Consider the following 27,858-nt stretch of genomic DNA (forward strand, 5'->3'; position numbering starts at 1 on the left):
ACCAAAATTAGATTTAGGTGATGAATAAATTGAGATAATTTCAAAACTCACTAATTAAACTTTAAAAAAAAAAAGCACAAGCTACTTTTTGTTGTGTTTGACATCCTGATGTGTAAAACGCTCACCTGCAGACTTCTTTTGAATGATTTTAATGTTTTACGCAATGAAATCTTGTGGTTTAAGAAGAAGAATAAAGATATTCCACAAGATCTAGAGCTAACTAATGTGTAAAATGCTCACAGACTTCTTTTTGTTGTCTTTGTGGTTTTCTCAGGTGAGATTTTTTACTACGTACGTACCCTTCCTAATCCTTTACCTCCATGGTTTATGTCATTTTCGTTGCCAATTTTATTAAGGTTATATATGATTTATATGGAGATCACCAATTTATGAAGTTTGTGAGTTAATTCTCTATTAAATTGTACCCATAGATGTAAGCTAACTAATGCCTTTGTTTCACTTAAAATCAATGTTTCTATAACTCAAGATATGGTTATATTAGTAAAAATTTATACACAATAGACAGCCAAACTAGGTTTTGAGGTGAATATATAAGTTATAAATAATCTTCTTATTATGTGTACAGTGGAACATAATTATTAGTTAAGTCCATAGAATAGTTTATTTAATGTTTATCTTAAATGTCCATAGTGAAATATTATTGTCTAAATGAATATATTCCCTCCGTCTTAAAATAACGGTTGGCTTTAGGATATTTTATAATAAAAAAAATTAATAAAAAAATAATAATTTTATAAAATTAATCTTATATTATAATTAATTAATTTATAGATTTTTTTATCCATCATTAATATTAGAAGGAAGATATATGTGAAAAAAAATAATTAATATTATATTAAAAAATTAAAATAATAATTATCTTGAAACAATTTTTTTAACTTATAATGGGATGAAAAAAATAATAACGTCCAACGTATAACTCAAAAAACAAGTTTAAAAGTAATTAACACCCCAGACATCATAAACTCCCACTGCGAACATAAACATAATTAAAAGAAATAGAGTGGATATATAAAGAAAATAAAAGATTAAACCATTTTCTTTGTTTAATTTCCAAACAAGAACATAAATTCTAAAAGAGCCTTTACCAATTAATCTGTTCTAGAATTTCATACTACTCCATTTGGACTGCAATTACAAGCAATCACTTAACAATTGTACCTCAATCTTCCCAATACCTCGATCTCATTTATGGAAACATACGCTAGTTCATGATCAGCACAACCCTGTCTAAAACAATATATTCTCATACGCGCGCGCATATATATATAGAGAGAGTGAGACAAACACAGATTACAGTGCAGTGCAAAGAGAAGAAAAAGAAAAGAAGAAAGGAACGTTGAGTAGTTCTAAACAAATGCATGAGTGGGCTTTCTGCGGCGACATGGCCGTGTCTAGATACATCATTAGTGTGTAAGACAATTTCTAAAGAAAAATTAATGAAATATTAATTATTAATTTTTATATTAATCTTCTAATTTTTTAGCTATAAAATCATTTATCAATGTTTTATGATCAAGTAATTCTAATATTTTAGTTTCAATAGATAAAATATTTAACTCATTCAATCTATTTTGTAACATTATTGATCTTAAATAGGATTTAAACAATTTTAATTTTAAAAAACTTATTTTGCTGTGGCCATGTTATCAAACTCTCGAGTTAACTCGCTAATTCTTACGAATTTACGAATCCATTTATCCTCTGCGAGTTGACTCTTAAATAAACTCTTTTTTTAGTAGACTCTCGGTAAACTTTATAAACTATAAGTAAACTCGGTAGACTTTCGAGTTTACCACGAGTCAATGAGTTAGCAAGTTAAAAAAAATATACCAAAATGTAAGTCATTTTTTATTATTTTCTATATGTTTAGCATTCAACATACCTTCATTTAGCGTGTTATTCTCAAATACAAAATTATCACCTTTAATAATATCAAACTCTTGTTCTCTAATAACATCAAACCCTCAATGAGAATGATCTACCACTACTATAACCTTTACAAGTTATTGTCTAGTGATGATGTATTATTACTAGATTTGATTATTTAAATATTTTGAATTTTATGATTTATTATTTTGCTTTATTATATTGTTGAAATGTTTAATTAATATGTTATTTATAGACATTTTGTTATTATTTTTATATGAAGTAAACTTTTACGAGTCTACCAGTTGAATCTACAAGTCGAGTCTATGAAACTTTTACGAGTCTGTGTAAACTCTCGAGTTTGATAACCTTGACTGTGACCGATATTATTAATAATATTCTATAAGTAATGCATACATTTTTAAAAGAATCTAATCCTTTTATATAATTTAATACTTCTATTGGAGTGTAACTTCTTCTTTTAATATTTCTCTCAATACTTTTAATTCTAAAAATAAATTAAGACCATCAATAGTTGAATGTTCACCGATCTTAACTTTTTTTAAAGATTAGTACAATATTTTTTCAATTCATCGTTGCTTAAAATTTTAAATTTTTTCAATTCTACTCTCTTATTGAGTTGGAGATAATGATTTAATAGAAAATTTGTATACATTATCTTGCAAAATTTTCCATTGTTTAGTGGATGAAGCAAATAAAGAATAAATACATTGCAAAACTCCAAAAAGAAAAAAGAAATAGCTCTAGGAGATAAATTAGCCAAATCACATAAAACTAATTAAATTTAAATATGACATCCACATGACATATAAAATGTTCTAGAATTTATATCTAATAATATTTTTTTGCACTCCTTAATTTTTACCTTTATGTTAGATCTATTATCATAACACTGACCCCTTGTATCATTAATATCAAGCACATATTTTTTTTTCAAAACATTAATAAGCTCATCAAAAAAACTTTTTCCTGATGTATCATAAAATTTTAAAAATTTTATAAAGTACTTTTCTATTTTTATTGGAAAATTTAATGTATCAACGCATTTCAAAATAAGAGTCATTTGTTCTTGATGACACTGGGTGTATAATAAAAAATAACAGAAAAATATTTTGCATCTTTAACTTTCTTTATTTTGATTTTTTTATTAGGAAGGCTAGGAATTCTATAAGTTTGTTTTGTATAGTATTACTTAAGTAATGAGCATGAATTTCACTATTTTTTATGCGCCTAACATGTTCTTTCATAATTGGATCAAATTCTACAAACATTTCAATCAAACTCAAAAAGTTACCATTATTTATTTTCATATATCTTCTCATTTGTCCTACTAAAAGTAAGATTATTTTTAGAATGATATTTAACTATAGCTATAATCCTAAGTAAAACTTTTAATTTTCTCAATGTTCCTTTTCTTTATTAATTTGTTCTTGTAAATTTTTTATCTATAGTCTTTTTTTTTTCTTTTCAATATTTTTTCTAGTTCAATCCATATGGCCATATTACTAATATGTTCATGACTTGTCTCATGACTTTTGAGTTTTGAACTAAGACTTTTTTAATCTCTAGTCTCTTCATTTACTAAATGACTAATGCCAGTTAAACAAAATAACTTACAACAAAAACAACACACTTTATCTAAATCTTTAGGATAAACTAGTCATTTTTTATCATATTTTTCTCCATTTGGATTTGGTGATATCCTTTGATAAAAAAGATGAATTAAAATGTCTATTATTTTTATCTTTGGGAAATTATAAATCGATATGTCTAATTGAACATTTTTTCTATTATTAAATCTCTAAATTTTTCATCAATAGTTTTCCAATTTCCTAGATCATACATATTTTCAAGAACTTCACTCGGGGTGTTACTATGTTCATTATTTTCTTCTAATAAAGTATTCATCTATAAATCTTTTTGTTCTTGATTGGAATTTAGACTATTAGTATTTTCAATGTTATCTATGGGTAATTGTTCTATAACTTTATCATCAATTGTACTTATTCCTATATCTTTTTTATGAACAATAACAAATTTATCAAGAGCATCATGTTGAGATTGACTTGAATTTTCAATTTTTTTTAATTTTTCAAAATCAGATTCATATTTCTTATTTTATATTATCACAATTCCAAGAAGAAAATAAAATGAAAAGACAACAATAGAATTTATAAATAGAAATTTTATAAAGTAAAAAAGAGAAAACGGTAAAACAATAAAACCTGAAAATTGAGAAAATCACACGTTAATATTTTCTACTACAACAATTTGATACCGGTTGTCTACTCCAACAATTCCCTTCAAGTCTTAGAAAAATAATAGAAAGATGAGAAAAAGAAGAAAAAAAATATTAAGAATGAAATAGTGAAGAGAATGATGTAAAAGTACTAATTCTTATAAAGTATATATAGAGATAAAAAAAATAATCATTAAGGTATAATATTGGAAATAGCTAATCATCAAAATGATTCTTCTTTTAATTAAAATCTTACTATTAATCACAAATTAATATTATTAAAACTTTACCTTTAAAAATCAATCTTTTCAATATATTATTAAAAAAGATAACTTGAAAAGTTTTGTGACCAATGATTAGATGAATATTGGAATTTGAAAAATTGATGATTGTATCTCATTGAATATTTTCAATTTACTGGTAATTTGCCCATCATTATAACTGTCATTGCCCCTCAAATATCTAAAATATTATTATAGCAAAAAAAATTATACTATTAGTAACTTTTCAATTTGTGGGTAAGGCACAAGCCTATTCAGCCTTACTGTCAACACGACACTGGTTGAAATGGAAAGTAGCCGCTTAAATTATACTGTATAAGGGTCAAGGTACCCCTTGACCTTAGTACAGTCATATACTTTTTTTTAGTTGACAAAAAAAACCATTAAATATAATTGAAAGATTAATAAAAAAAAAAGCTATTATTTATGATCTTTCCACAAAATAATGCTTATTCAAAAAAAAAATTACCACTAAATTTTTTCTGACGGTTCGAAAAAAAAATCATAGCCATAGGTATGGTTTGAAATATGAGCTCCATATTTCTTAAATCTTTATAGTATATAATTTTTCTTTTGATAGAAAGATGACTTGACCATGGTCCAGTTCATTTGAACGGCTTGTTCTGTTTTAGTTTTTGACCATGTTTTACTGCTAATTTACAATATCGCAAAGTATTGAATCCCACACCATTCACTTGGGATAATGCTGACTATGGTTAATTGTTTATTGACATTTTCTTATATGAAGTAAATACAGAAATGGTGAACATTGCACAAATAGTTAACACGAGTAAAGAGTATATAGACCAGGAATCTCAGAATGGTTTAGAGAAAAATATAAATTCCACCCTCCATATATTATACCCAAAATCATTGACCCCAAATAATTATGATCACTATTCATGTAAAAATTATGAGGAACATTAATTATCTCTAATCTCCTTTTGTTAGATCAAATTCCCTCCCATCCAGCTTTTGAACATCTGAAGTGCAGCTTTTGGTTGATCCATAGGAACCAAGTGCCCAGCTTCATATACCTGTTGTATAGAATCACATTAAAAAAAGTTACCAAAAGTGAAATTAACAGTGTCACACTATCACACACTCAAAAAATTTCAACACTTAACACATACCTTAAGGAAAGAAAGAGGTCCATAGCTATTCAGAGACCCTGCTTCTGCACCATCAACAACAAATTTCACTGTAGGAGATGTTCCAAATGCCTTTTGGCCTGACCACTCCATGGCATAAACCCACCTTGAATTCCCTGCCAAAATGAAAACCACATCAAGAACTCAATCTAACATACACAGCTTTTCAACAGAGACAAATTGCGAAATGCCAACAATACACTCTCTAACACTCTTATACATACACTTTCAATTATTGTCTCACGCATTATTTTATAATTTTCAACAAATTTTAATTAGGAGACGATAATGTGTTAAAAGAAATGTGTTACTGGCACACATAAAACAAATTTATTCCAAATGATTGATGAGTCATTCTCACCAAGCCAATTGCATATGAGATCTTCTTCCCCTGCATACACAAGCAACTTGATTCCATCCTCAAGAAGAGAAGGAATCCCCACTTCCAAGTTTTTCATCCAATCTTGCCCCATAGCATTATACACTGTTGTACTGCATGAAACATACGTCAAATCTTCCGCCACACCTAAAGCACTCTTCACATTCTGCAGGTTTAACAACGTCTCCACGTCCTTCAAGTCATAGCACAATTCTCCTACACATTTCTTTCTGATGTCATAGTACTGCAATTTGAATATATCAGCACAATGCACTAATCAAACAGAACTGAGTAGTGAAAAAATAATAAAAGAAAAAAAAAACCATTGTTCTTTCATGATTACTTACATTAATGTCACCAGCAATGGTCATGATACTATTGAATATGCTATCACAAATATTAAATGCAGTCTCACAACTTTGCCCACCTTGAGTTTCTGAATAATCAAATCACAAACAATACCACAAAGTGAAACAATATAATTTAGTAAAAAAGGGTGTGCATTATGCATGAATAATAAAGAGAAAAGAATTCGAGTTTTGTACCGCAAGTTTTAGCAGCTTGTTCACAATCAGGGATCGACTGGCTGATTTGGTCGTGTTCAGCCTTTGTAATTATTCCGTTGTCTAATGCAAAATCTGGGTATGCTTGGTACTGAATTGCAGGATTTGTTAACCCATTACCAATTGCAAAACCCTGTTGTTTAATATCAAATGAATCAATACAAGAAAAACCAAGACAATATAACTAATTAATTAACCAATATAAATTATATTAGAAATAGAGTAAGACCTTGAGGTTGATATGAATTCCTTCATTTTCTTTATTTCCTTGGTTAACCCGGGATGCAAGAGCTGGAACATAGTGTCCAGCATATGATTCTCCGGTAATGTAAAAGTCATTCTTAACAAATTCAGGATGCGCCTTGAAAAACTCCTGTCATTATAGTAAAATTAATTTAGGGCATCTTATTAATATTTACACAAAACAAGATTATCTTGGATTCAGATTTCAGAAAAGACAATTTAAATACAGTTCTAATCAGAATTAAAATTTCACTTGGATAATCTGTACTCAATTTATTAAGAAGAAATTTCACTTCTAATAATAAAAAAAATCATTAAAATACCTATAAATTTGCATATAAGGTAATTTTATACATTCAAATAGATAACTAGGATGAAAAAGGGACTTTATATCTATTATTACCTGCAAGAAATCATATAAATCATTGCTAATGCCTACTTCATCATTACGAATGTCACTAGCATCAGAAGAGTAACTAAAACCTGTCCCGGTAGGTTGGTCAACAAATAAAATATTTGATGCCTGAAAATGAGAGGAAAAAAAACTTGTTGATGCGAGTGAGAAAAAATTTGGTGCAACAACTATATTCCCTAATTTAACCAATGGTATGACTATATGTGCTTTATAGTTGAACCACCGGTGAAAAATTATCTCCATATAAGAGAAAGGAAACTTGGAAATTGTTCATTACCTGGTCCCAACCGAAATCATTCCATACAAGGGACAAGTTGTTGGCGATGTGAAAAGGGCCATTTTCATAAAACAAGGCCAATTCACCTCCACACCCTGGTCCTCCAGTCAACCATATGACAACTGGATCATCCTTGTTGCTCCGTGATTCAAAGAAAAAGTAGAACATCCTGCATGTCATAGGAAAAACAATTATATATATATATATATATATATATATATAAAAATTTATATCAGGATCACGTATTAGAGAGTAACTAATTAAATAGGACACAAAATTTAAAGTAACTAAATAATTAGAATGAAAATACAGCACTTGAAATAATTATAATTAAAATGATGAATGTGTGATAATAATTAAACTTGGAATCATCTAAATTCACACACACACATATATATTTATAATCCTACAAAACCTTATTAACCAATTTCAAACCAATAATGGATGTGTGGTCATAATTAGACTTAGAAATATCCAAATTCACGGATAATTACAATAATAAAGCCTTATCAAATGCAGTGATAGAATTATTTTTTTTGGGTCAATACTGTGATAGAATAATGATATTACGTGAATATGACGCGAAATTAGATTTTATCCACAAGCATATTGCTTGAAGGATAATTTAAAGATTCGCTAAGATCTTTAATCACTTTGAATCTATCACGATATGTCGAATAAATTAACAAGCCCAAAAAATAATGGTGTGTAAACCAATATATATAATAGTGGCAAATACATGGAAAAAGAAATAAAGCAGTGCAACAATTATTGACCTTAATCAATCATTACAAAGAAAAAATAGTTGTTTTTTTGTTGTTGTTGTTGCAAAGCACTTTGACTCGTCACATGGATTCACATCACATCTCATCGCACTTTGCCATTGCAAACATATCAAGAAATATAATTATTAATTATGTACATGATCGAAGGTACTATATAGTACTATTATTTACCTTGCAGCTTTGGAATTAGGAAGTGAATAGTAACCTGCATGATGACCAAGGTCTTCAATAGAAGGTCCAGAATCACCAAGAAACGAGAACTTCTTCTCCACGATATTCCCTGGGACAAAACCATTAGCAAGGTCATCACCTTTAACAATGTTTACTGGGTCCTTTGGAGATAGGTTAAGGCTTCTTATGAGCTTTTCTGCTCGTGATTTTGGTGGGTTATTGACACGGTCATGGGTGAGGCGAGAAGTTGCATAGGAAGAAGAAAGTGAAACAAAGAAGAGCAACACAAGGAACAAAGAAACTTTGGATAGGGTTAACGTTGATGATGGTGCCATGTTGTAATTTGAGTTTGTTGAAAAATGCGTATCAATGGCTGGCTGTGACTTATATAGCACTTGCAATGCGAAGGGGTTCCACCACTTTTCAGCGTTTAGTATCTCGGAATACTTTAATTATATATTTCATTTTGGAGTAATCATAGACCACTTGTCTATCGTAATTCATTGTTTTTTTTTTTAATTTTGTATGCACCATATAAAGTTTCCAGAAAATTAATTTTAAAAAATTAGAGGATTATATCATCAGCATATAATGTCATAATGATTTTCAGATTGAAAAATGAAAACGTTCAATATTTATTTTTAAAAAAAATGGAAACAGTGTGTGTAATTATTACCTAAGAATAATTGAAAAATATGCGGAATCAAAACAGGACCTTTAATTTACGGGAATAATTTTCCAAACTAAATGCTTGATTGATATCAAAGTGAACCTTCACACAATTTAAAGGAAATTTCCCCTATTCACCGCTCCCAATTTAAATCAAAATATTTCCGCTCATATAGAAATTTAATTACTCATATTATACCCGACTAGGGGAAGAGAGGCACAATTTTTTTAAATAATAAAATAAAACATAATGAAAATTTAAATACAGTTAATAAAAAAAATTAATTAACAATATAGAAGTAATGGAAAGTTACTGTAAGTTTGAAGGAAAATTTAAGAATTATTTTAAAAATAAAATTCTCCATTAAAATATCAACACTAAGTGAAAAATTTTCCTTAGATACAGTGAAAAAGATATAGGTCCCTAAATTCCTTGAAACGTATTATTTCTGCTCATAGAAAATTTAATCTAATATATATAATAGATATAACAACCATATAAATTGATATGATATTTTTTTTATTAAAGTAAAAGTATGAAAAAATATTCAATTACAAATATATTTTCAAATGTAGTGAATCAATACATATTTTATTTTTTATTTTATTTCTAATAGATTCTTAAATCAATTAATAGAAATATAATTTGGAATATTCATATTTATTCTATATTTTAATTTTATATAATAGATATAAGAACCTTATAAATTGATATGGTATATTTTTTGTTCATCAAAGTAAAAGTATAAAAAATACCAAATTATAGGTATATTTTAAAATATAGTAAAATATTATATATTATATATTATATATTATCTATCCATCTTTTTTATTGTCTTAAGTTAGAAATCATTGGTGTCCCAAATCAATCAGAAACTAAAACTAAATTTCTCTCGCGTGTGTGATTGTTGGTGACCTTAAGGAATTTTTCATAAGATAAAAAACGAACACAGATTCTTTTATAAAATGTATTGTTTTTCACTCATGTGAATGTAACATCAGGATCTTAGACTACAGGGGTCAAACCTTTTTATTCTTTTATATTATATTTATATAAAAAAATATTTTATATAATTGGAAGTTGCCACATGGCATCCTTTAACTCACTCTCAAAATAAATACAATTAAAGTAATTTTAATTAATTGCATAAATTAAATTAAATTAAATTAATCTATCTATGTATTATTTATCTATCATATATTTTATAAAACACAGATATTACCACATTTCCTAAAATGATAATGCATTTTCCATAAAGTATTAAATATTGAATTGATTTTTTTTTACAAGTCATATTATATTATGATATTCTTAATCAACAATTGTGATTTGGCTTAAAAAAATCATTTAATAATCACCTGTTTTTAACTAATTTTTGTTTCCAAAATATTTGTAGTCTAGTGTTTTAAATTTTCCTTTCAATCTTCCGTTAATTATTTTTTGTTTCTTATTTTAAATTCTTTTTAATTATAACGTGTAAACTAAATGTGGAGAAAATAAGAAATCCAATTTAATTTATGATTTTATACCCTTTATAATTAGACTTTTAATTAAGTTTAATTTCTTATTTTAGAGAAGTTTTAGCATCTTTATATTAGAGTGTGACTGATGAAAGTTATGTACTTGAAGGTTGTTATCAATCTATCTTCTCATACAAAAATGATTTATTCTTAATTTGTTGTCTTTGTAATATAATAATTTGAATCAATCTTATTTTTTGAATTTGTTTTCAGATTTCAGATAGTCTTCAACAATAGTACTTTGGCTCTATATATATCCAAAGGAAAGGGGTCGGGCTAACATGTGTGTTTTTTTAAAGGTATGAAAAAAAAATCCCTGTATATGTTATAGAAAATATATAAATGTATTTTCTTCAAAATTCTTATACTTTATAATTTGAAAATTTTCCTTCTCCCTTTTGTTGTCAATCCTTTGATATGTACAAATGTCTTTTATTGAGAATTAATATGGTATATTTTTTTTTATCAAAGTAAAAATATGAAAAATATATAATTACATATATATTTTAGAATATAATGAATTAATGCAGATTATTTTTGTACAAAGAGAGTATTAGTGATAATGATAATTTTGAAAAAAGTTATAAATTTTAAGATAATTTTATTATTATTAATTAAATTAATTATTTTTCTTAATTTTGATGAATTATATAATTAAGTATTATATATAAAAATGAAGAAAGTATATAATATCAATTATTCATCAATAGTAATAAAATTAGAAGAAGAAGAAAAGAAATTCAATCTAAGTATCTTATAGTGTTCTCTTTTTCTTTTTTTTTTTCTATTTTATATGATATTCAAAGGGGTGACTTCGGGTGTCAACATAGTTAATTGGAATGTTATTGTCTTTTCTTTAGTCTTCCCTCTAATTTAAAAAAAAAAAAAATAAAGCCAACACTGCTGACAGATTGCTCAACTTTGACATTTGATAGACCCTCTTATGAACGAATGTGAATCATTTCCTGAACCTTGGTTTAAATTGCTTCATTGGATGGACAAGGAAGAACAGCATGCATGTTGCTAGTACGATTATGTGGGGAATATGGAGAAGCCGAAATGAGAGAGACTTTGGGATCAAATCATAAATTCCCCTAAAGCCACAATAATCCGCGCTAAGAAGATTCAAGAAATTAATAATTACAGTTTACATATCTCACTAAACACTAAAATGGAAGCTTTCATATATTACTTTCTCATTTCCCTTGTCTTCATATTTACATGGAAGATTTTGCTCCAAATTAACCCAATCGAGAAGGCTCAAAACACCTTCCACCGGGTCCTCCAACACTCCCCATCATTGGCAACCTCCACCACCTGAAGGCGTGAAGAAAAAAATAGACGCTATAATCAGGTTAATTATTCAACTCATTCAATGGACTGAACATTGAATTTTATTTTATTTTGTTCAATAATTTGATCATTAACTCAAATTACCCGGATTATACTAAGGGGTTTAGTTCAGCCAATTAAAAAAAGATATCTGAATTGCTATAATTATTTTGGTATCTGTATTCAAATCTTACGGATAAAAAAAATATCACCTAGATTATATCTTCTTCTTTTTATTAATACACTAGAATTTATTAAACTCAATGGGTCTTGTTAAATTAAATGCTATTTGATTTGTAGGCTATGCTTCTAGCTGGAACAGACATATCAGCTGTGACCATAGATAGAGTGGGGAATGACTAAATTACTAAACAACCCAGAAGTACTGAATAAGGCAAAGGAAGAAATAGACACTCGAATTGGAATTCAGGATCGTTTGGTAGATGAGCAAGATCTGCCAAAACTTTCATACCTTCAAAATATCATTAATGAGACACTTTGTTTCTATCCTCCTGCTCCATTACTATTGCCACACGAATCTTCAAAGGTTTGTACTATTGAAGGGTACCATATTCCACGAGACACTATAGTGTTAACCAATGTATGGCTCATTCATAGAGATCTACACTTTGGAGTGACCCCACAAGTTTTATGCCCGAGAGATTTGAAAAAGAAAGGGAGGTGAACAAGTTAATTGCATTCGGGCTAGGGAGAAAAGCTTGCCCTGGATCAGGCTTGGCCCAACGTACGGTGGGCCTCACAATGGCATTGTTGATCCAATGCTTTGAATGAACACGAGAAAGCGAGGAAAAACTAGACATGGTGGAGGACAACGGAGGGATCATCTTACCAAACCTAATTCCATTTCAGGCCATGTGCAAAGCACTACCTATCATCAATGATTTTCACAACAACAAAAAAAAAACTATCGTCAATGACATTATGAAGTAAGTAATTATTATCTTTGTAGTAATTCTAGTGTTGGGATGATAAAATAAATGTGCACTTGCAATGTTTAAGGCATTGGGGGTATTCTAGAGTCAAATACTATCTCTATTTTTACATTAAAAAAAATATAATTCATCAAAACTAATTAAATTGATTAATTTTAATTAAAAAAATTAATTATAAATTTTATTCAATAAATACCCATAAATTTACATAATTTAAGTGGTGGTGGTATTTAATAATACTATTTATATTTTTGGATTTTTTATTTTGGTTTATATATAAGGAATTTTGATTTTGTTTCCTATAAAATAGAGGGTTTTAATTTTAGTTTTTTTTAAAAGATTTTTTTTTTATCTCTGTTGTCAAATATTATAACAACGATGTTAAATTATATTGTCAATAGAGCTAAAGTAAAAAGATTTGTGCAACTTTAGAGTGCATTTAACATATTAAATAAATATATTTTTAGTTTATTTGATTAATTTTTATGTACTAAATTCATTGAAACAAAGGTATTTGATAAAGAAATTTCAGTGTCTTATCTTACAAAATAGTAACTTATATTTTTTTCTTCCACTTTTTTCTTTATTATATTATTTTTTTGTTAACTTGTTTCATTTTTTTGGCAGTGTTTATTTCTTTTACTACCATGTACAAAGTATTTGCAATTAATATTTTCTTGGAATGTCTTCTCCCAACCTATTTTTTTCATCTACAAGATGTAAATCAAGACTTTAGTTAAGATATTCAATTCAATTCCACTAAAATCAATTACGTGTTGGTGGTGGTAGTGCTTATATTAATACACTTTTTATTTTACTCTTTTCTTTTAATATATTTCTTTAATATTTAATTTATAATAAAATACTTGATCTCTAAAAAATTAATAAGGATTTAAAAATAATTAATTTTTAGGTAAAAAATAATAAAATTATATAAATATATTTTATATCATTTACATCTATTAATTTTTATTGAATACTTCCATTTCAATAAACCACCCTACAAGTTTTCTTTTACAACTAAAAACTTATGAGTTGTAAACTAACTTATAAACTTTCAGACAATTTATATTAGACTCTTTACCAAACATAACTCTAACTTTTTAAAAAAATAAAAGATAACTTTAAAATTTATTTGTTCAAATAAATAAATATATAAATAAAGAGATCCGTTGATTGACTTCAATGTTTACGAATTTTTTTCGGCCCCACTTTCGGTATGGCAATATTCTTCGTATGCACTTTGTGTAATTAAAATTATAAGACTTTCGATATGTTTTGATTTTTAATTTGAGCCCAGGCATTCTCATTACTATTTTAAATATACATACATGCCATTTGTTAATCCATGATTATTATATTAAATTATAGTTCATTTTCTTAACAATACTTAACTTTTAGTATAGTTTTTATTAAAGAATCAACTTGTCATTTTTTATTCTTAAAAAAAAAATCAAATTCTTTTAAATTAGTTAAGTATATCTTATCAATATTTTATTTTAAATTTATATTTTTTTCAGATTTTTCTTAAATGAACTATGCATAGTTCTTTTAAATATTTAATCATTTTAAAATATTTTCAATTTATATTTTTATATTTTACATGAATTTTAAAGCACACGTCATGTCGTATAAAGTAAACTTATTGGTTATAAATAATTTTCAAGATTGTAAGTTTTAGGTGATGAATAATATCATTAGCCCTTGAAACACTTAACGTGCCTTGTAAGGTGAGCTTTTCAGCATCTTCGTCTTCCATTGACTATCTGTTAGAAGACTGGAAAATGGACCCATAAAAACCAAAGAAAGGTTCCTCTGTTTTCTATTTTTCTTTTCATTGACTAGACTTGGCCTAAGCAACACTATTGGTGTCATGTTCCTCCCAATTTTATAACTGACAAAAGTAAAAAATTTCTCATTTTGTACTTTCTAGTATACTTTCTTCAGTCCAAGAAAGGGTACCCATTAAACTTTATGAGTCCTAATAAAAGAAAAAACACTTTGTGAGTGTTTGGGTAAAAGAGGTTAATTTTTATACACCCAATACAATTTTTTTTTACATTATTACTAATAAAAAATATAATTTTAAGATGATTAAACTAATTTATCATAACGATATAAAATTACAAAAGTAAAAAAAAATAAATATCGGATAGAAATGGACTACACGAAAAGAAAAAAAAAACAGAAAAGGTATGCTGCTTTAATTTTTTGTTCACGTTTTTCAGTCAGAAAATATATTTCCTTTTCGTAGTATTTATGGCAATAAACTGATATGCCCTCCTTGTCTAGTTAAAAGATTCCCTCAAATTGAAAAGACAATAAAATTAGAAAAACTAATGGGAATTTTCATTGGCATCTTCATTGAATTAGGTGGTAACATCCATGATACTTCATTGTCATGGTAGACTAAGTTAATTAAAAAAAAAATAGTTATCATCCGGAGACTTTTACCTTAGATCAATCTAGAAATATAGATTAATAAATTTATCACTAAATTCATCGATAGGAACTAATGCTACTTTGCTTTTAATATTCCATGAATTGAACTTAACGAGAAAAACTAAGTAAATGTTACATAGAAAATCCCAAAAATAAGTTAGGCATTATAGTAGGGGGAAATGAACCTTTTCACAAGTATATATAGATACCCTCCTAATGAACCTTTCTAACACTTTCTCCTAATTATTCATAAAAAAAACATCAAACATCTTTTAACTTTTAAAAAATTAAAATACTGTGGTTATTCATTCCCCCTAAATCACTCTACGTTTAAAATAATCAACATGCCCCAACTTACATGTGCAAACTCGCCATCCAATAATAGTACACTTCAAACTTCATACATGATTGCCCAAAACTTAAGAAACCAATTCCACAAGAACTTGCGAACTATGGGTAAAATATTAGAAATATTTCCAACAACTTGTTAAGTTTTTTTCTTTATTCATACTACGGTAAAATTCTATAAAAAAAAACTAACAATTCCTCAATTTTCTAAAACAATATTAAAAAAAATAGGAAGACATAATAAAGAGTAACATGATTTCCTATTCTTTTATTTATTAGAAAACACATTACCAATTTTATAAAAGCCAATCTTTTTCAAGTTAAGTAAGACTATATTTTGATAACTTCTTATTTTCAGGAATTATCACACGTACTTCACATGTATCATTTTATGCTTTAACAATCATATTATATTATTGAAAAATATTAGAAACACTCAATGTGATATCAAACCCTTAAAGACACTAAAAAAGAAAAAAAAAGATATAATAAGTTTATGATGTGATAAGAAAAAAAATGTTAGTAAAATATTTGAAATAAAATATAATTTAAATAAATTATTTTATGTTATTATTGACAAATATTAGTTAATATGCTAAGTAATAAACTCATTTTTTATGAAGACATGATTTTCAATTCCCGATGCATACATGAAGCTTTGTTGGTAGATAATATAGCAGTGATGTTGATACCTACCATGGCCAGATGATAAGATGGTCATGATATCTAATCCAGTTAAACTTTTAATTTATCAAACAAATCATATTATAGTATTATTAATTAATTATGAAAAAAAAGAAAGTTATGAGAAAAATTCTCTTCATTGAGTGAAAAGATATATATAAATAAAATGACAGAAGAACATAAAAACAAAAACAAACGACTCTGTCTCTGTTTATTATGTGGAAGTTAGCTCCCCTGACTCCGTCCACCACCACCACCACCACCACCACCTCCCCTCTTCCTTTCACCTGTCGTTTGTTTACCCTCCCTTTACGTCACCGTTTTGATTGCGAAACGCAACCCTCCACACCATAAACCAACACACAACAACACCCTCTAATATATATATATATATATATAAAACTTTCCACCGTTAAGACCAAGACAGTTACAAAGTCTTCCTTCACACGCATCCTCCTTCCCCTGTTTTTTCTTCTTCTCTGTTCTCTGTTCTCTTCCTCACAACACAAGCCATGAAAGCTTTCGTGGCTGTGGCTCTGTTTGCGTTGTTGTTGGTGTTTGTTGATGCGAGGTTTGTGGTGGAGAAGAGCAGTATAACTGTTCTGTCACCTCATAAGCTGAGGGCGAAGCGCGATGGCGCCATCGGAAACTTCGGTCTTCCGGACTACGGAGGATTCATCGTTGGCTCTGTGCTGTATCCCACCAAAGGCTCCCACGGGTGTCAGGTCTTCGAGGGCGATAAGCCCTTCAAAATTCACTCTTATCGTCCCACTATTGTTCTCCTTGATCGTGGAGGTATCTACCTTTCTCTTTCTTCGCTTTTGTCTTCGTTGACTTTGATTCATTCATTGTGCTTCATGCTTCATGTTTTATTTAATGTTTCTTTTCTCTGTTTTTTTTATGGTATGTTTTGAGATTAGTTATGTTCGTTGATACGTTATTCTATTATAGAATAGGTTCATCCCAGGATTGATTCTCTTCTTTTCTTTTTCTTCTTCTTTTTTTTCTCTTATTGCTTTTTCTATTTCTCTTGAATTTCTTATATTTTTTAAAGTGAAATATGTAGGGTACTATGACAATCCGCAAAACAAGGAAGATAAACAAAATCTTGTTATTTCCTCTTTTTTGGCTGTTAGTCCTCGTTTCTCTATAACCTTTGTGTTTTCTTTTTCCGTTTGGGGAAATAGCTTAATTCAAGCGCTTATTGAATAAGAACTTATCATGCAAGTACTTGTGTATAATTGAAGAAGAAATAAGGTTAAACTGTTTTCATTCAAGTTGTAACATGTTTGCATAAGCTATCTTGGAGAACTTGTTGAAATAAGCTGAAATTAACTTATGGACATATCATAAGGTATTTTTATTCACTCTTCTAAACGGTTACACAAGTATTTATGTCATAGATATAAGTTCAAATAAACAATAAATAACCTCTTCTACACGAGTTCTTTAAATGAATCCTAAAGGCTACAAAAAGGACTAGTCATAGAAGCATTTTTAATAGTAGCTTCAACCATTCCTTTCTATTATAATTCTACAAATCCAAGTTTTGTGATGCTTACTGGGAAAGTTATTTGCACTTGTAGAGTGTTACTTTGCCTTGAAGGTTTGGCATGCCGAACAGGCTGGTGCTGCGGCAGTTTTGGTGACTGACAGCATTGAGGAGTCTCTGATAACCATGGATTCTCCTGAGGAGAGCTCTGATGCAGATGGCTACATAGAGAAGATCACGATTCCATCGGCTCTGATAGAGAAATCCTTTGGTGATTCGTTGAAAGATGCTTTGAATAACAAGGATGAAGTTTTGCTAAGAATTGACTGGAGAGAGTCAGTACCTCACCCTGACAACAGGGTTGAGTATGAGCTCTGGACCAACAGCAATGATGAATGTGGAGCTCGTTGCGATGAACAGATGAATTTCGTGAAGAATTTTAAGGGTCATGCTCAGATTCTTGAGAGGGGCGGTTATACTTTGTTCACTCCACACTACATAACTTGGTTTTGTCCACCACCCTTCATTCTTAGCAGTCAGTGCAAGTCTCAATGTATAAACCATGGGAGATATTGTGCTCCAGATCCGGAGAAGGATTTTGGAGAGGGATATGAAGGGAAGGATGTGGTGTATGAAAATTTGAGGCAGCTTTGTGTTCATAGAGTTGCCAATGAGAGCAACCGTTCTTGGGTTTGGTGGGATTATGTGACAGATTTCCATGTCAGATGTTCTATGAAGGAGAAAAGATATAGCAAAGATTGTGCTGAGGAAGTCATGAAATCATTAGGTAAATACTACTCTTTTGATGCTGCTGTGAGTGAATTCTGTTGTTTCCTCTTCTTCTGTTAATGTTTAATCTTAATACTACAGATCTGCCTGTGGATAAAATTAAGAAATGCATGGGTGATCCTGAAGCGGATGTGGAGAATGAAGTGCTAAAGAATGAGCAACAAGTCCAGGTCATATATTTAATATTTATTGCTATGTCTTTAGAAAAATAAAGAATAAATTGTAAATTGTTATCAAACCATAAAGGCTACCATATAAAATGAAGCACCTGATTACGTAATTCAATAGTTTATATACTTGTGTTTCATTTGTGATATTCAGATTGGTAGAGGATCCCGCGGTGATGTCACCATCTTGCCAACATTGGTTATAAACAACGTACAGTATAGAGGTTAGTTACTTAAATACTTACTATTCAAGTGTGTTGAACACATAATGCTTTTACTGATCTTCAACAATGTATATGGGAGGCCTGTGCATTCTATTATTGAATTCGGCAATCAAAATCCAGTTATCATATTCGCTGAGTTGCGAGTTGAAGAGCCAAGAAAAAAGTGCTCTGACTCTAACTATTATGCCTTTTAGTTCTTCATGCTTCACTGGCTAGACAACTGAAAAGATCTGTGAATTTACTTTCAAGTTTCAACTATGTGATGCTTCTGGCTTATAACTAGAGCATCAATCATCATTTTATTTTATCCGCAAATGTTATTTGTTAATTGTTAATTTTCTGTTAGCGGGGGAATCAAACCCTCAACCTTTCTCTTCCTCCCTTCTCCTTTTACCACTCAACAAACCTTATAACTCCGAGCATCAACCATCATGTCACCTTCCCGACATGTAATGGGAGAACATTTTTCTGTTGATGTATAAGGACTTGTCTCATTGTCTGAAAGCTAATTAAGACTCACGGAAGTTTATAGTTTGATTATCGGGCCTCACCCTAATTCTTATTAATGAATTTAAGAACTTGTGGCAGATTGGTTTTTGCGCTTCTCTGTGATCCTCTTCCATTCCTTTAATCTATTGTCTGTAAACTATTGACTTTATTCTTTTTATTTCAGCTGATTGGTTAACTGAATTTCTGAATCTGTTATTGGTGTAATGAGTGGATATATATGTTACATGTCAAATTCAACTATCCTTTATTAGAACATATCTGGTCTATCAGAATTCTGATGATTTTCTTTAACTTTTCTAAAGGAAAATTGGAGAGAACTGCTGTACTCAAGGCTGTATGTTCCGGATTTAAGGAGACTACTGAACCTTCAGTTTGTTTAAGTGGAGGTTAGTGTGCTTGATATTGTATTATATGAAGTTCGCTGGCGATTGTTTCTTCTACTTCTAAAAATCCACTGTGTAATATTCTTACTATATATCCTGGTTTGAGTTTATCAGATGTCGAGACTAATGAGTGTCTTGAAAGAAATGGAGGATGTTGGCAAGACAAACATGCTAACATAACTGCTTGCAAGGTATAAAATAAGGAATTCTATTACCATCCCCTGCCCCCATAGTTAGAATCACTGGACATGATGCATCACGGTCCATGTGTGTCTGCTCATGATTGGCTGCAAATTAAGCCTTTATACTTTTGTTCAGGATACTTTCAGGGGAAGAGTTTGTGAGTGCCCTGTTGTGAACGGTGTCCAGTATAAGGGTGATGGTTATACTACATGTGAAGGTATGTATTTTCCAATTTAAAAAGTACCCTCTTGTTATTTTAGAATATCAAAATATTATTCTCTATTCTCATAAAACAAGTTGGCTATGGAAGCCAGAGATTAAAACATTTCCTCTATGATTTGGAAGTCATCCTATATGAGTGTTAAACGATTGAGAAAATTCATTTCATATGTAATTGAAATCCAAATACAAGTTTACTTTTACTAATAAATGTGGATGAAGATCAGTAGAGCCTCTCCCCCTAACCTTTCTTATTCGTGGTCTAGATTGATTTACTTTAGAAAAAAATGTAAGTGAAATATGAATACAAGTTGAGCATTGTATGAGAATTACTATTACTATATATTTGTTAATTATTATATGGTTAATTTTAACTTTATAAACACTGCCTTGATAATGAAAATATCTGTTATCAAGTTATAAGCAAGAGATCTATTCGTTCTGAGGATACTACTAATTTCTTGTAAATAATGACAATTCAGTATTGGGATGCTATGGGATAACTTAGAATCTTAGACAGAAAAAAAATTGAAAGATAGAAAAGCCCTATTTCAGCATTGCTAGAATTGAGTTATTCAAGCTATTGCTGTTTCTCCTTGAAAAGCCTTGTATGTCAGGATTACCTATTGCTACTCTGGAATAAATTATTGAAACATTCAAATTATAGATGGGTTAATGTATATTTAGATTGAACAAGCTATTGTAAAAGTCTTTGCATGGTCCACAATAAGAGGCAATTGTTTTAATTCAGTACTCAAAAGTGATATGTTCCTTTTCATGATGTTGCTCATGCTTATATAATTTTCCTTATTTGACAGCTTTTGGACCTGCAAGGTGTTCTATAAACAATGGTGGTTGTTGGTCAGAAACTAAAAAAGGACTAACTTTCTCAGCTTGCTCAGTTCAGTACTGCATATCCTAGCCTTCATTTTTTTCTTCTGGTTATTGCAAAAGATTTATGCTATCACTTTACTTGACATCCCTCAAGGCTAACTCAATTCCCTTCTGTATAAAGGACTCCAAGGTAAATGGCTGTCAGTGCCCAGTTGGGTTTCGTGGGGATGGTACTAATAAATGCGAAGGTAACATTTTTTTTTGCTGTGGCAATTAAAAACATTCTATTGTTTTCTATGTATGATCAATTTTGTATAAGTATAAATCTATTTAAAAACTTACCTTTTGATCTTATTCAGACGTTGATGAATGTAAGGAACGAAGTGCTTGTCAGTGTGATGGCTGCAGCTGCAAGAATACTTGGGGTAGTTACGATTGTAAATGCAAGGGGAACCTCCTATATATAAAGGAACAAGATGCTTGTATCGGTAAGATATTAAAGTCTATCTTTTGCTACTATTAGTACTATTGTCAATTCATGATCCCACCACCATAACAAGTTGCTTACATCCTAGATTGATAATAAGAGATTTTAAACTAGTCTTCTTGTGTCACTGCACTTTTTCTAGACAATTTAGCTTGTTCATGATTAAAATTTTGCTTTTTTATCATGCAGAAAGAAGTGAATCAAAATTTGGACGGTTCCTTGCCTTTGTGGTCATAGCAGTTGTTGTTGGTGCTGGTCTAGCTGGTTACGTGTTCTACAAATATAGGCTCCGGGTAAGCCTAATTCATTCTCAGCTACAGATAATGTTATACATCGTTCATATTAAATTGGAGATTACCATATTAAATTACCTTTGTCTGTGTTTTTGTAGTCATACATGGACTCTGAGATCATGGCTATCATGTCACAATACATGCCATTGGACCAGCAAAATAATGTAGTTCATGCTGAAACTCAACCTTTACGACAACAAGGCACCGTGTAAGGTATTCAACTATTCATATCTCTTCACCTTTTAAATAAAGACAAAACATAAAATTTATTCTTTCAAGTGTTTTTGGTATTGTTTTTCAATCAGAATTGGAGTTTCACTTTGGTGATTAGCGTAATAAAAAGGTTTGCATTAAAGATTAGAAGGTTTGCATTAAAGATTAGAATAAGTTGTTAAGGTGAAGCTCCAGTTCTGATTACAGAATAGTACCAAAAACGTCTTAGGAACTACATCCACATTTTGTGCTTCAACTAATCTGCTGCATTTGAGACAACTTTTATGGTGAAAGAATCTTCTTATTTTTCCATTATCTGTATTCTTCCTGCAGACATACATAATGAGCTGAAAATAGTCAAGGGAACCCGTTACACTGCATAATCCGCTTCAGAGACGGATTATAAACAGAACTGGCTATATGGATTTGAATCCATTTGACAGCGAAGGAAGATCAGTATTTTACTGTAGGATAATCATGTGAACATTGCAATATATAACAGAATTTTTCTGCATAGAATAATTTCCATTTTCCACAGTTTGTAAATAGAGCTTTTGAGAATTGAGATGTACATGTACACCTTAGATAGAGAATAAGGATCCGTGTGATGTTGGAGTACAATTTAAGGCAACATTGATACCAAAAGTTGGCAATACAAATACATCACTCTGGTTCTTCTCTGTGGCCTACAATATAATCTGCGGTTCACCAATCAAATCTGGTCGAAGTTATCTTGAATCTATCATGTGGTTTCAACGTATTATCTTTTAGTCCGTAATGCAACCAATAGATCAAGGTTTTATAAAATACATATTTGATAGTCTTATAAAACACTTGTTAATCTTACACTCAAGATTTTACACCTATACATCTGTTAAAAATCTGGTCATTATTGGTTATTATTGAAATAGGAATTGACCATTTGATAAGCTGAGAGTAGTTTCTTAAGTATTTTGATTATCAATTGATACGAAACATTAACTAATACCAACTAATAATTAATTGATTCCTACTAACAACAGTAGGATGTTAGTCTAGAAATATTTTCCTTTATAAAATGAAATTATAGTCACGCTCAATCACGGAAAATAAAAATGCTATAGGGAATTTCATTTTATACAGGAAAGGACAATATTTCTTCTACTAAGATTCCACTATCGTTAAGAATGAATCAATTAATTATTAGTTAATACTAATTAGTTGACATTTTTTTAATTGACAAGTAGTCGCTAGTGAGATTCAAATTTTCTTCTTCTTCCTTCAACCACCAAACTAACCTTATAAGTCCTATTAATTTTATAGTTGACATAAAATCACAATTTGACCAAAAAAGCTAATTGAAAGATCAAACACCAAATAAAATTAAACACCATATGCAGGCTCATCATATAATAAGCACAATCTCTAGTCGCAAATCAACTATTCTGTAACTAATCATACATTCTCTGCAATGAGTCTGCATAATGACAAAGAAAGTGAATCCAATAACTAACAATCACAAAAAACAACAAATAAACCCCATTGACCTTGCTGTCTCTTATAGCGAAAATGCCTCACCAAAAGACTAATCCTCAGACATTTTCAAAGAAGTCTTAATGTTTTGGAGTGCTGAGACGACAATTCTAACCACAGTTTTCCTGTTTTGATCTTGAATTGATGTGTTATTGTTGCTACAAATCAATAATTGGTAAGCCATTGTTAACACTGAGCCTCTTGGTCTATTAGATGATTCAGCAACTGTACCACTGTGATCTTCAGATATCAGAAATCCCGAAGGAAGAATTGAAACCATTGAATCTCCCCCATTCATAATCATGCTCATGTTTTTTTCAGAAATTGGAGCATAAACCATATACGATCCCATAGGATCAATATAACTATCTTGAAACATCAACACATCGCCCTCTATTCGGTTATAAGTCTGCTCCTCATGAAGATATATAAGAACAAATTTCATTTAGTTTATTTGATGCAATAACAAAAAATAAATAAAAGAATTTAATTAGAATGTAAATGTACTCGATAATCTAAAGTTATTTTTGCATAATGTTATCAAGATTGTCATGTATAATATAAGAATATTAGCTTTTGTAATTACTATTTTAAAAATCATATATATAGTGATTTTTAATTAATTAGCAGATCAGAAAAATCACATCAATAGATATATTTTTTTACTAGATATGGCATAGATTTTTTTTACATAAATAATACGTGAAAAGTAAATTTTAAAATAAAATCTTAGAAATTTTATTAGATATTGCATAATTATATTTGTTTTACTATTCATTTTAAAGCAATTAATTTTTTATGTTTCATGTTCCATATCACTCAATTTCAAGCTACATTTTGCTATCCTTTTTAGACTATATAAAGTGCACTACTTATCCATATTTCCTTATAACAAGTTTAATTAAATCTGTCCAAAAGAAAGTTTAATTAAATCTAGTAGTTAATTTGGATAGACAACAATGGGAACAGTGAAGATGAGTTTATACATGTACGAGTTAGGGAACGTGTGAAACTAGCGTATGTATATTATGCAATTAATAACTCTGAAGCATGTACTATATATCCAATATACTTACATATTTGACAATAAACACTAAATAATTTAAGTTCAAATATGTTCAAGATATTTAAGTTTGTGAAAGATGCTTCCTCTAATTTTTTTTCTTCTTATAGCACAGGTAGATTGAAACCATTTTTTTCTTTCATTTCAAACTAAATGTATGCTTCATCTGTGATTCAATGACAAAACTAATAAAATGGAAGAAAAAAAGATGATAAAATACCTTCAAAATTGAAATACAATTTCTTCCACCCATTGTGAAATGACTAAACTCATTTACTGCAAATCCACCGCTCAGAACATCCCACTGCAAGAGAAATAACAAGTATATTTATTATTCTATATAAATGCAAGGTTAAAACTAATTATTTGCAAATATATTCTAATGATCAAAATAAGGACTATTTAACTTGTTAACCTTATGAGATTGATATAAGATGGATTGGATGATTAAAGAAAAAAGGAGAAGAAGAAAAGTTACAGATTCGATTTTCTCTACTAATAAAATTAATATTCTGATAAACTAACATTTGTTAATAAAAAAAAATTATCAACCTTAGGACGATTTTTTGCTTCCATGAAGAAGGAACAAACATTCTGTTGAGGGACAGGGAGCCTGATGCAAGTGATGGCAGTGGCAATTATGCCTTCTGGCATGCCTGGTGTTGTGTTCTTCCGGAGAGAGATCTTAATCTCGGTGTTGTTTTCCTCTAAAGATTGTGCAAGGCCACCATCACGTAACTTATACAAAACACCAAAAAATCCTTGAACCATTCGATTAGAAAACCTCATGGCCCTCATCCTTGCATTGAATCCCTTCACCTCTGAACAAAATGGATCACATTGACTTAATTATAGCTAAAGTATAACACAATATTGACCAAGGAGGCTAATTAATTAAAATGAATAGATTATATATTGTAACCTTCTGGAGATGCTTGAGGGGGCATGTTGTTTATTGAAGTCCAAACAAACCTCTCACACATTCTATTAAGTGCCCAAAGCCACCTTTCAGCTCCATATGCAACATTGTCACGAGTAAAACCTCCTCGTGAGCATGTAGCAATCCTTTCATTCACTTCCACGTGCTCAGCCCAAATAACCTACAACATAGCATATAATATCATCACAAAAAGCTTACTATATAGTTAATTAGCATTATTAAATATATTGAGAAATGTAAATTTTTTATCAATAAATTTATCTTTTTCATAGTTAACTTTTACACATATTTTATTCTCTTTCTGATTATATTATTTATCACATCATTTTTTTTCCTTTCTTTATATATCTAAACCAACTTAAAATCATCTCTTTCATTTTTATTAAGTATAAACATTTTTCGTGTAGAACAGGTTTAGTGTATTTGACCTTTATACTTTTGATTAAATTCAGTTTTAGTTCCTATATACTTTTAGATTGATCAATTTAATCTTTATATTTTAAAAATAGATGGATTTAATTTTTATTTGGTCTTGTCCGTAAATGTCCAGTGATTAAATCCACCTTTTTATTAAAGTATAAAGACTAAATTAATCTATTTAAAATTTCAAGGACTAAAAACTAATTTTGACTAAAAAATACATTATATATATCCTTAACATTTTGACCTCATTAGTGACTTCTTTTCATACTGGTTTTAACAGCAAGATTTAAAATGGACGGTATATATACATCCATGAAGATAACAGTGTGCTAATTTTCACTAAATTTCTTTTCATAAATACCATGGAAAATTCTTCATTCATTTGATAAATAACGCAGCCAGATGGAAGCCTCCGAACTGGAGAATCAAGAACACGCCCTTCAATTGAATCAATCGACACATGAGCTATGGCCCATGTACCATCTGTAACTTGCTGACAATAACGAAGGAAGAATAATTCTCGAGACGACACTAGCGGTGAAATAGCCTGCATTTTTTCACACACCTGAAGAGAAAAGTAATCTTAATTTGTTATCAAATGAATCTAAAATTTACAAAACTTAGATAACAAAAAAGTTTGCATGAAATTATATAAATACCACTTGCAATGCTCCATTTCGATTCTCCAATGAACCCACATCAAGCACTTTGACTGTTTCTGATTTTGAAACTATTGTTGGGAAATGATTAACCCATTCCTCCTGGAACAAAGAGTTTCATACACACATCAATTTATTAATATTATAATATATATTAAAAAGAATAGATTATTTATGAAAATATAAAAAACTAATTTAGAAGGGGAGTGTATATAACAAGCATTATATGTAAGTGCTAACCGAATCCAAAAGCATCTCAACCAATTTCCTCGCTCTAATTCTCACTACTCTACAATATTTTGAAGATTCTTCACGAGTAGTGTGAGGAGGACTATTCAAGCTATCAACCCTAGGAAACATGCTTGCATATCTTTCACGAACGAGAACATATCCCGGCACACCATATGAAGACTTGGCCCATAAAGGCTCATTAATCCTCATAAGCTTAAGGAGTTCTGCCATAGCAAGATTAGCAACCTTTGCTATTCGTTTTGCTTCCATCTCTGAATCACTTGAAGCAAAATCATGAACAGGATCACTAATATCACACTCTTGCTTTACCAAAGAGGTTTCTGCTAAGGTAGAAGCCAGGGACGACTCAGGTTGAGACATCTGTAGTCCATGCATGTACCATAAAAGAACGTTAGAAATGTACTTACATATGCTCAACATAATTCATAAATAAATACACACAAATATATATATATATATATATATATATAAAGTTGACTTAATAGTTAAGAAGCTTATAAGTATTCATGAAAAAAGAAAAAAGAAACCATGAATTCGATTCTTCTAAATAATATTTCTAACAAAAATTAATAAATTAACATTTGAGAGACAACTATTGTAACAAAAACAATAAAAAATATAATCCATTTTAGCAAAAAAAAAAAAATCGATCAAGCTAGTTAACTACAAGCTTAATGTTCACGTAATAAGAATGTATTTGAAAAAATACTTTAATTAAACAATTATTAATAATTTATATTATTAAATAGAAGTTTATTTAAAAATTCAAACGTAATTTTTTTATAAAAAGAAAGAAATTTCATAAAGAGTTTTTTTAAAAGGAAATTTTATAAAGAATTTATAAATCACTT

General features: G+C 29.4%; 3 protein-coding genes and 1 pseudogene across 3 annotated transcripts; 2 read left to right on the forward strand and 2 right to left on the reverse strand.

The window, feature by feature from the left end:
• Nucleotides 1-5,174: 5,174 nt before the first annotated feature.
• On the reverse strand, nucleotides 5,175-8,798 carry LOC114425834 (serine carboxypeptidase-like). Its single transcript, XM_028392795.1, has 9 exons — nucleotides 8,416-8,798; nucleotides 7,460-7,628; nucleotides 7,171-7,290; nucleotides 6,754-6,897; nucleotides 6,507-6,657; nucleotides 6,309-6,397; nucleotides 5,944-6,205; nucleotides 5,565-5,698; nucleotides 5,175-5,468 (listed from the first exon to the last, which is right to left on the reverse strand). The coding sequence occupies exons 1-9, from the start codon at nucleotides 8,748-8,750 to the stop codon at nucleotides 5,379-5,381; spliced, it is 1,494 nt and encodes a 497-aa protein (XP_028248596.1). The 5' UTR covers nucleotides 8,751-8,798; the 3' UTR covers nucleotides 5,175-5,378.
• Nucleotides 8,799-12,219: 3,421 nt separating this feature from the next.
• On the forward strand, nucleotides 12,220-12,888 carry LOC114367757 (annotated as a pseudogene).
• A 3,659-nt stretch (nucleotides 12,889-16,547) lies between these two features.
• Nucleotides 16,548-22,896, forward strand: LOC114367720 (vacuolar-sorting receptor 6-like). The gene is made up of 13 exons (XM_028324913.1): nucleotides 16,548-17,159; nucleotides 17,951-18,643; nucleotides 18,727-18,815; nucleotides 18,967-19,036; nucleotides 19,849-19,932; nucleotides 20,044-20,120; nucleotides 20,248-20,329; nucleotides 21,150-21,232; nucleotides 21,347-21,413; nucleotides 21,525-21,653; nucleotides 21,842-21,945; nucleotides 22,044-22,158; nucleotides 22,492-22,896. The coding sequence occupies exons 1-12, from the start codon at nucleotides 16,877-16,879 to the stop codon at nucleotides 22,155-22,157; spliced, it is 1,875 nt and encodes a 624-aa protein (XP_028180714.1). The 5' UTR covers nucleotides 16,548-16,876; the 3' UTR covers nucleotide 22,158; nucleotides 22,492-22,896.
• An 826-nt stretch (nucleotides 22,897-23,722) lies between these two features.
• On the reverse strand, nucleotides 23,723-27,367 carry LOC114367758 (homeobox-leucine zipper protein ROC2-like). Its single transcript, XM_028324950.1, has 7 exons — nucleotides 26,996-27,367; nucleotides 26,756-26,857; nucleotides 26,458-26,661; nucleotides 25,656-25,833; nucleotides 25,325-25,554; nucleotides 24,954-25,037; nucleotides 23,723-24,079 (listed from the first exon to the last, which is right to left on the reverse strand). Exons 1-7 carry the CDS (start codon nucleotides 27,365-27,367, stop codon nucleotides 23,723-23,725), a joined length of 1,527 nt encoding a protein of 508 aa, XP_028180751.1.
• Between the last annotated feature and the right edge of the window lie 491 nt (nucleotides 27,368-27,858).

This window comes from Glycine soja, chromosome 9 (genome assembly GCF_004193775.1).
Source record: "Glycine soja cultivar W05 chromosome 9, ASM419377v2, whole genome shotgun sequence".
Lineage (NCBI taxonomy): Eukaryota > Viridiplantae > Streptophyta > Magnoliopsida > Fabales > Fabaceae > Glycine > Glycine soja.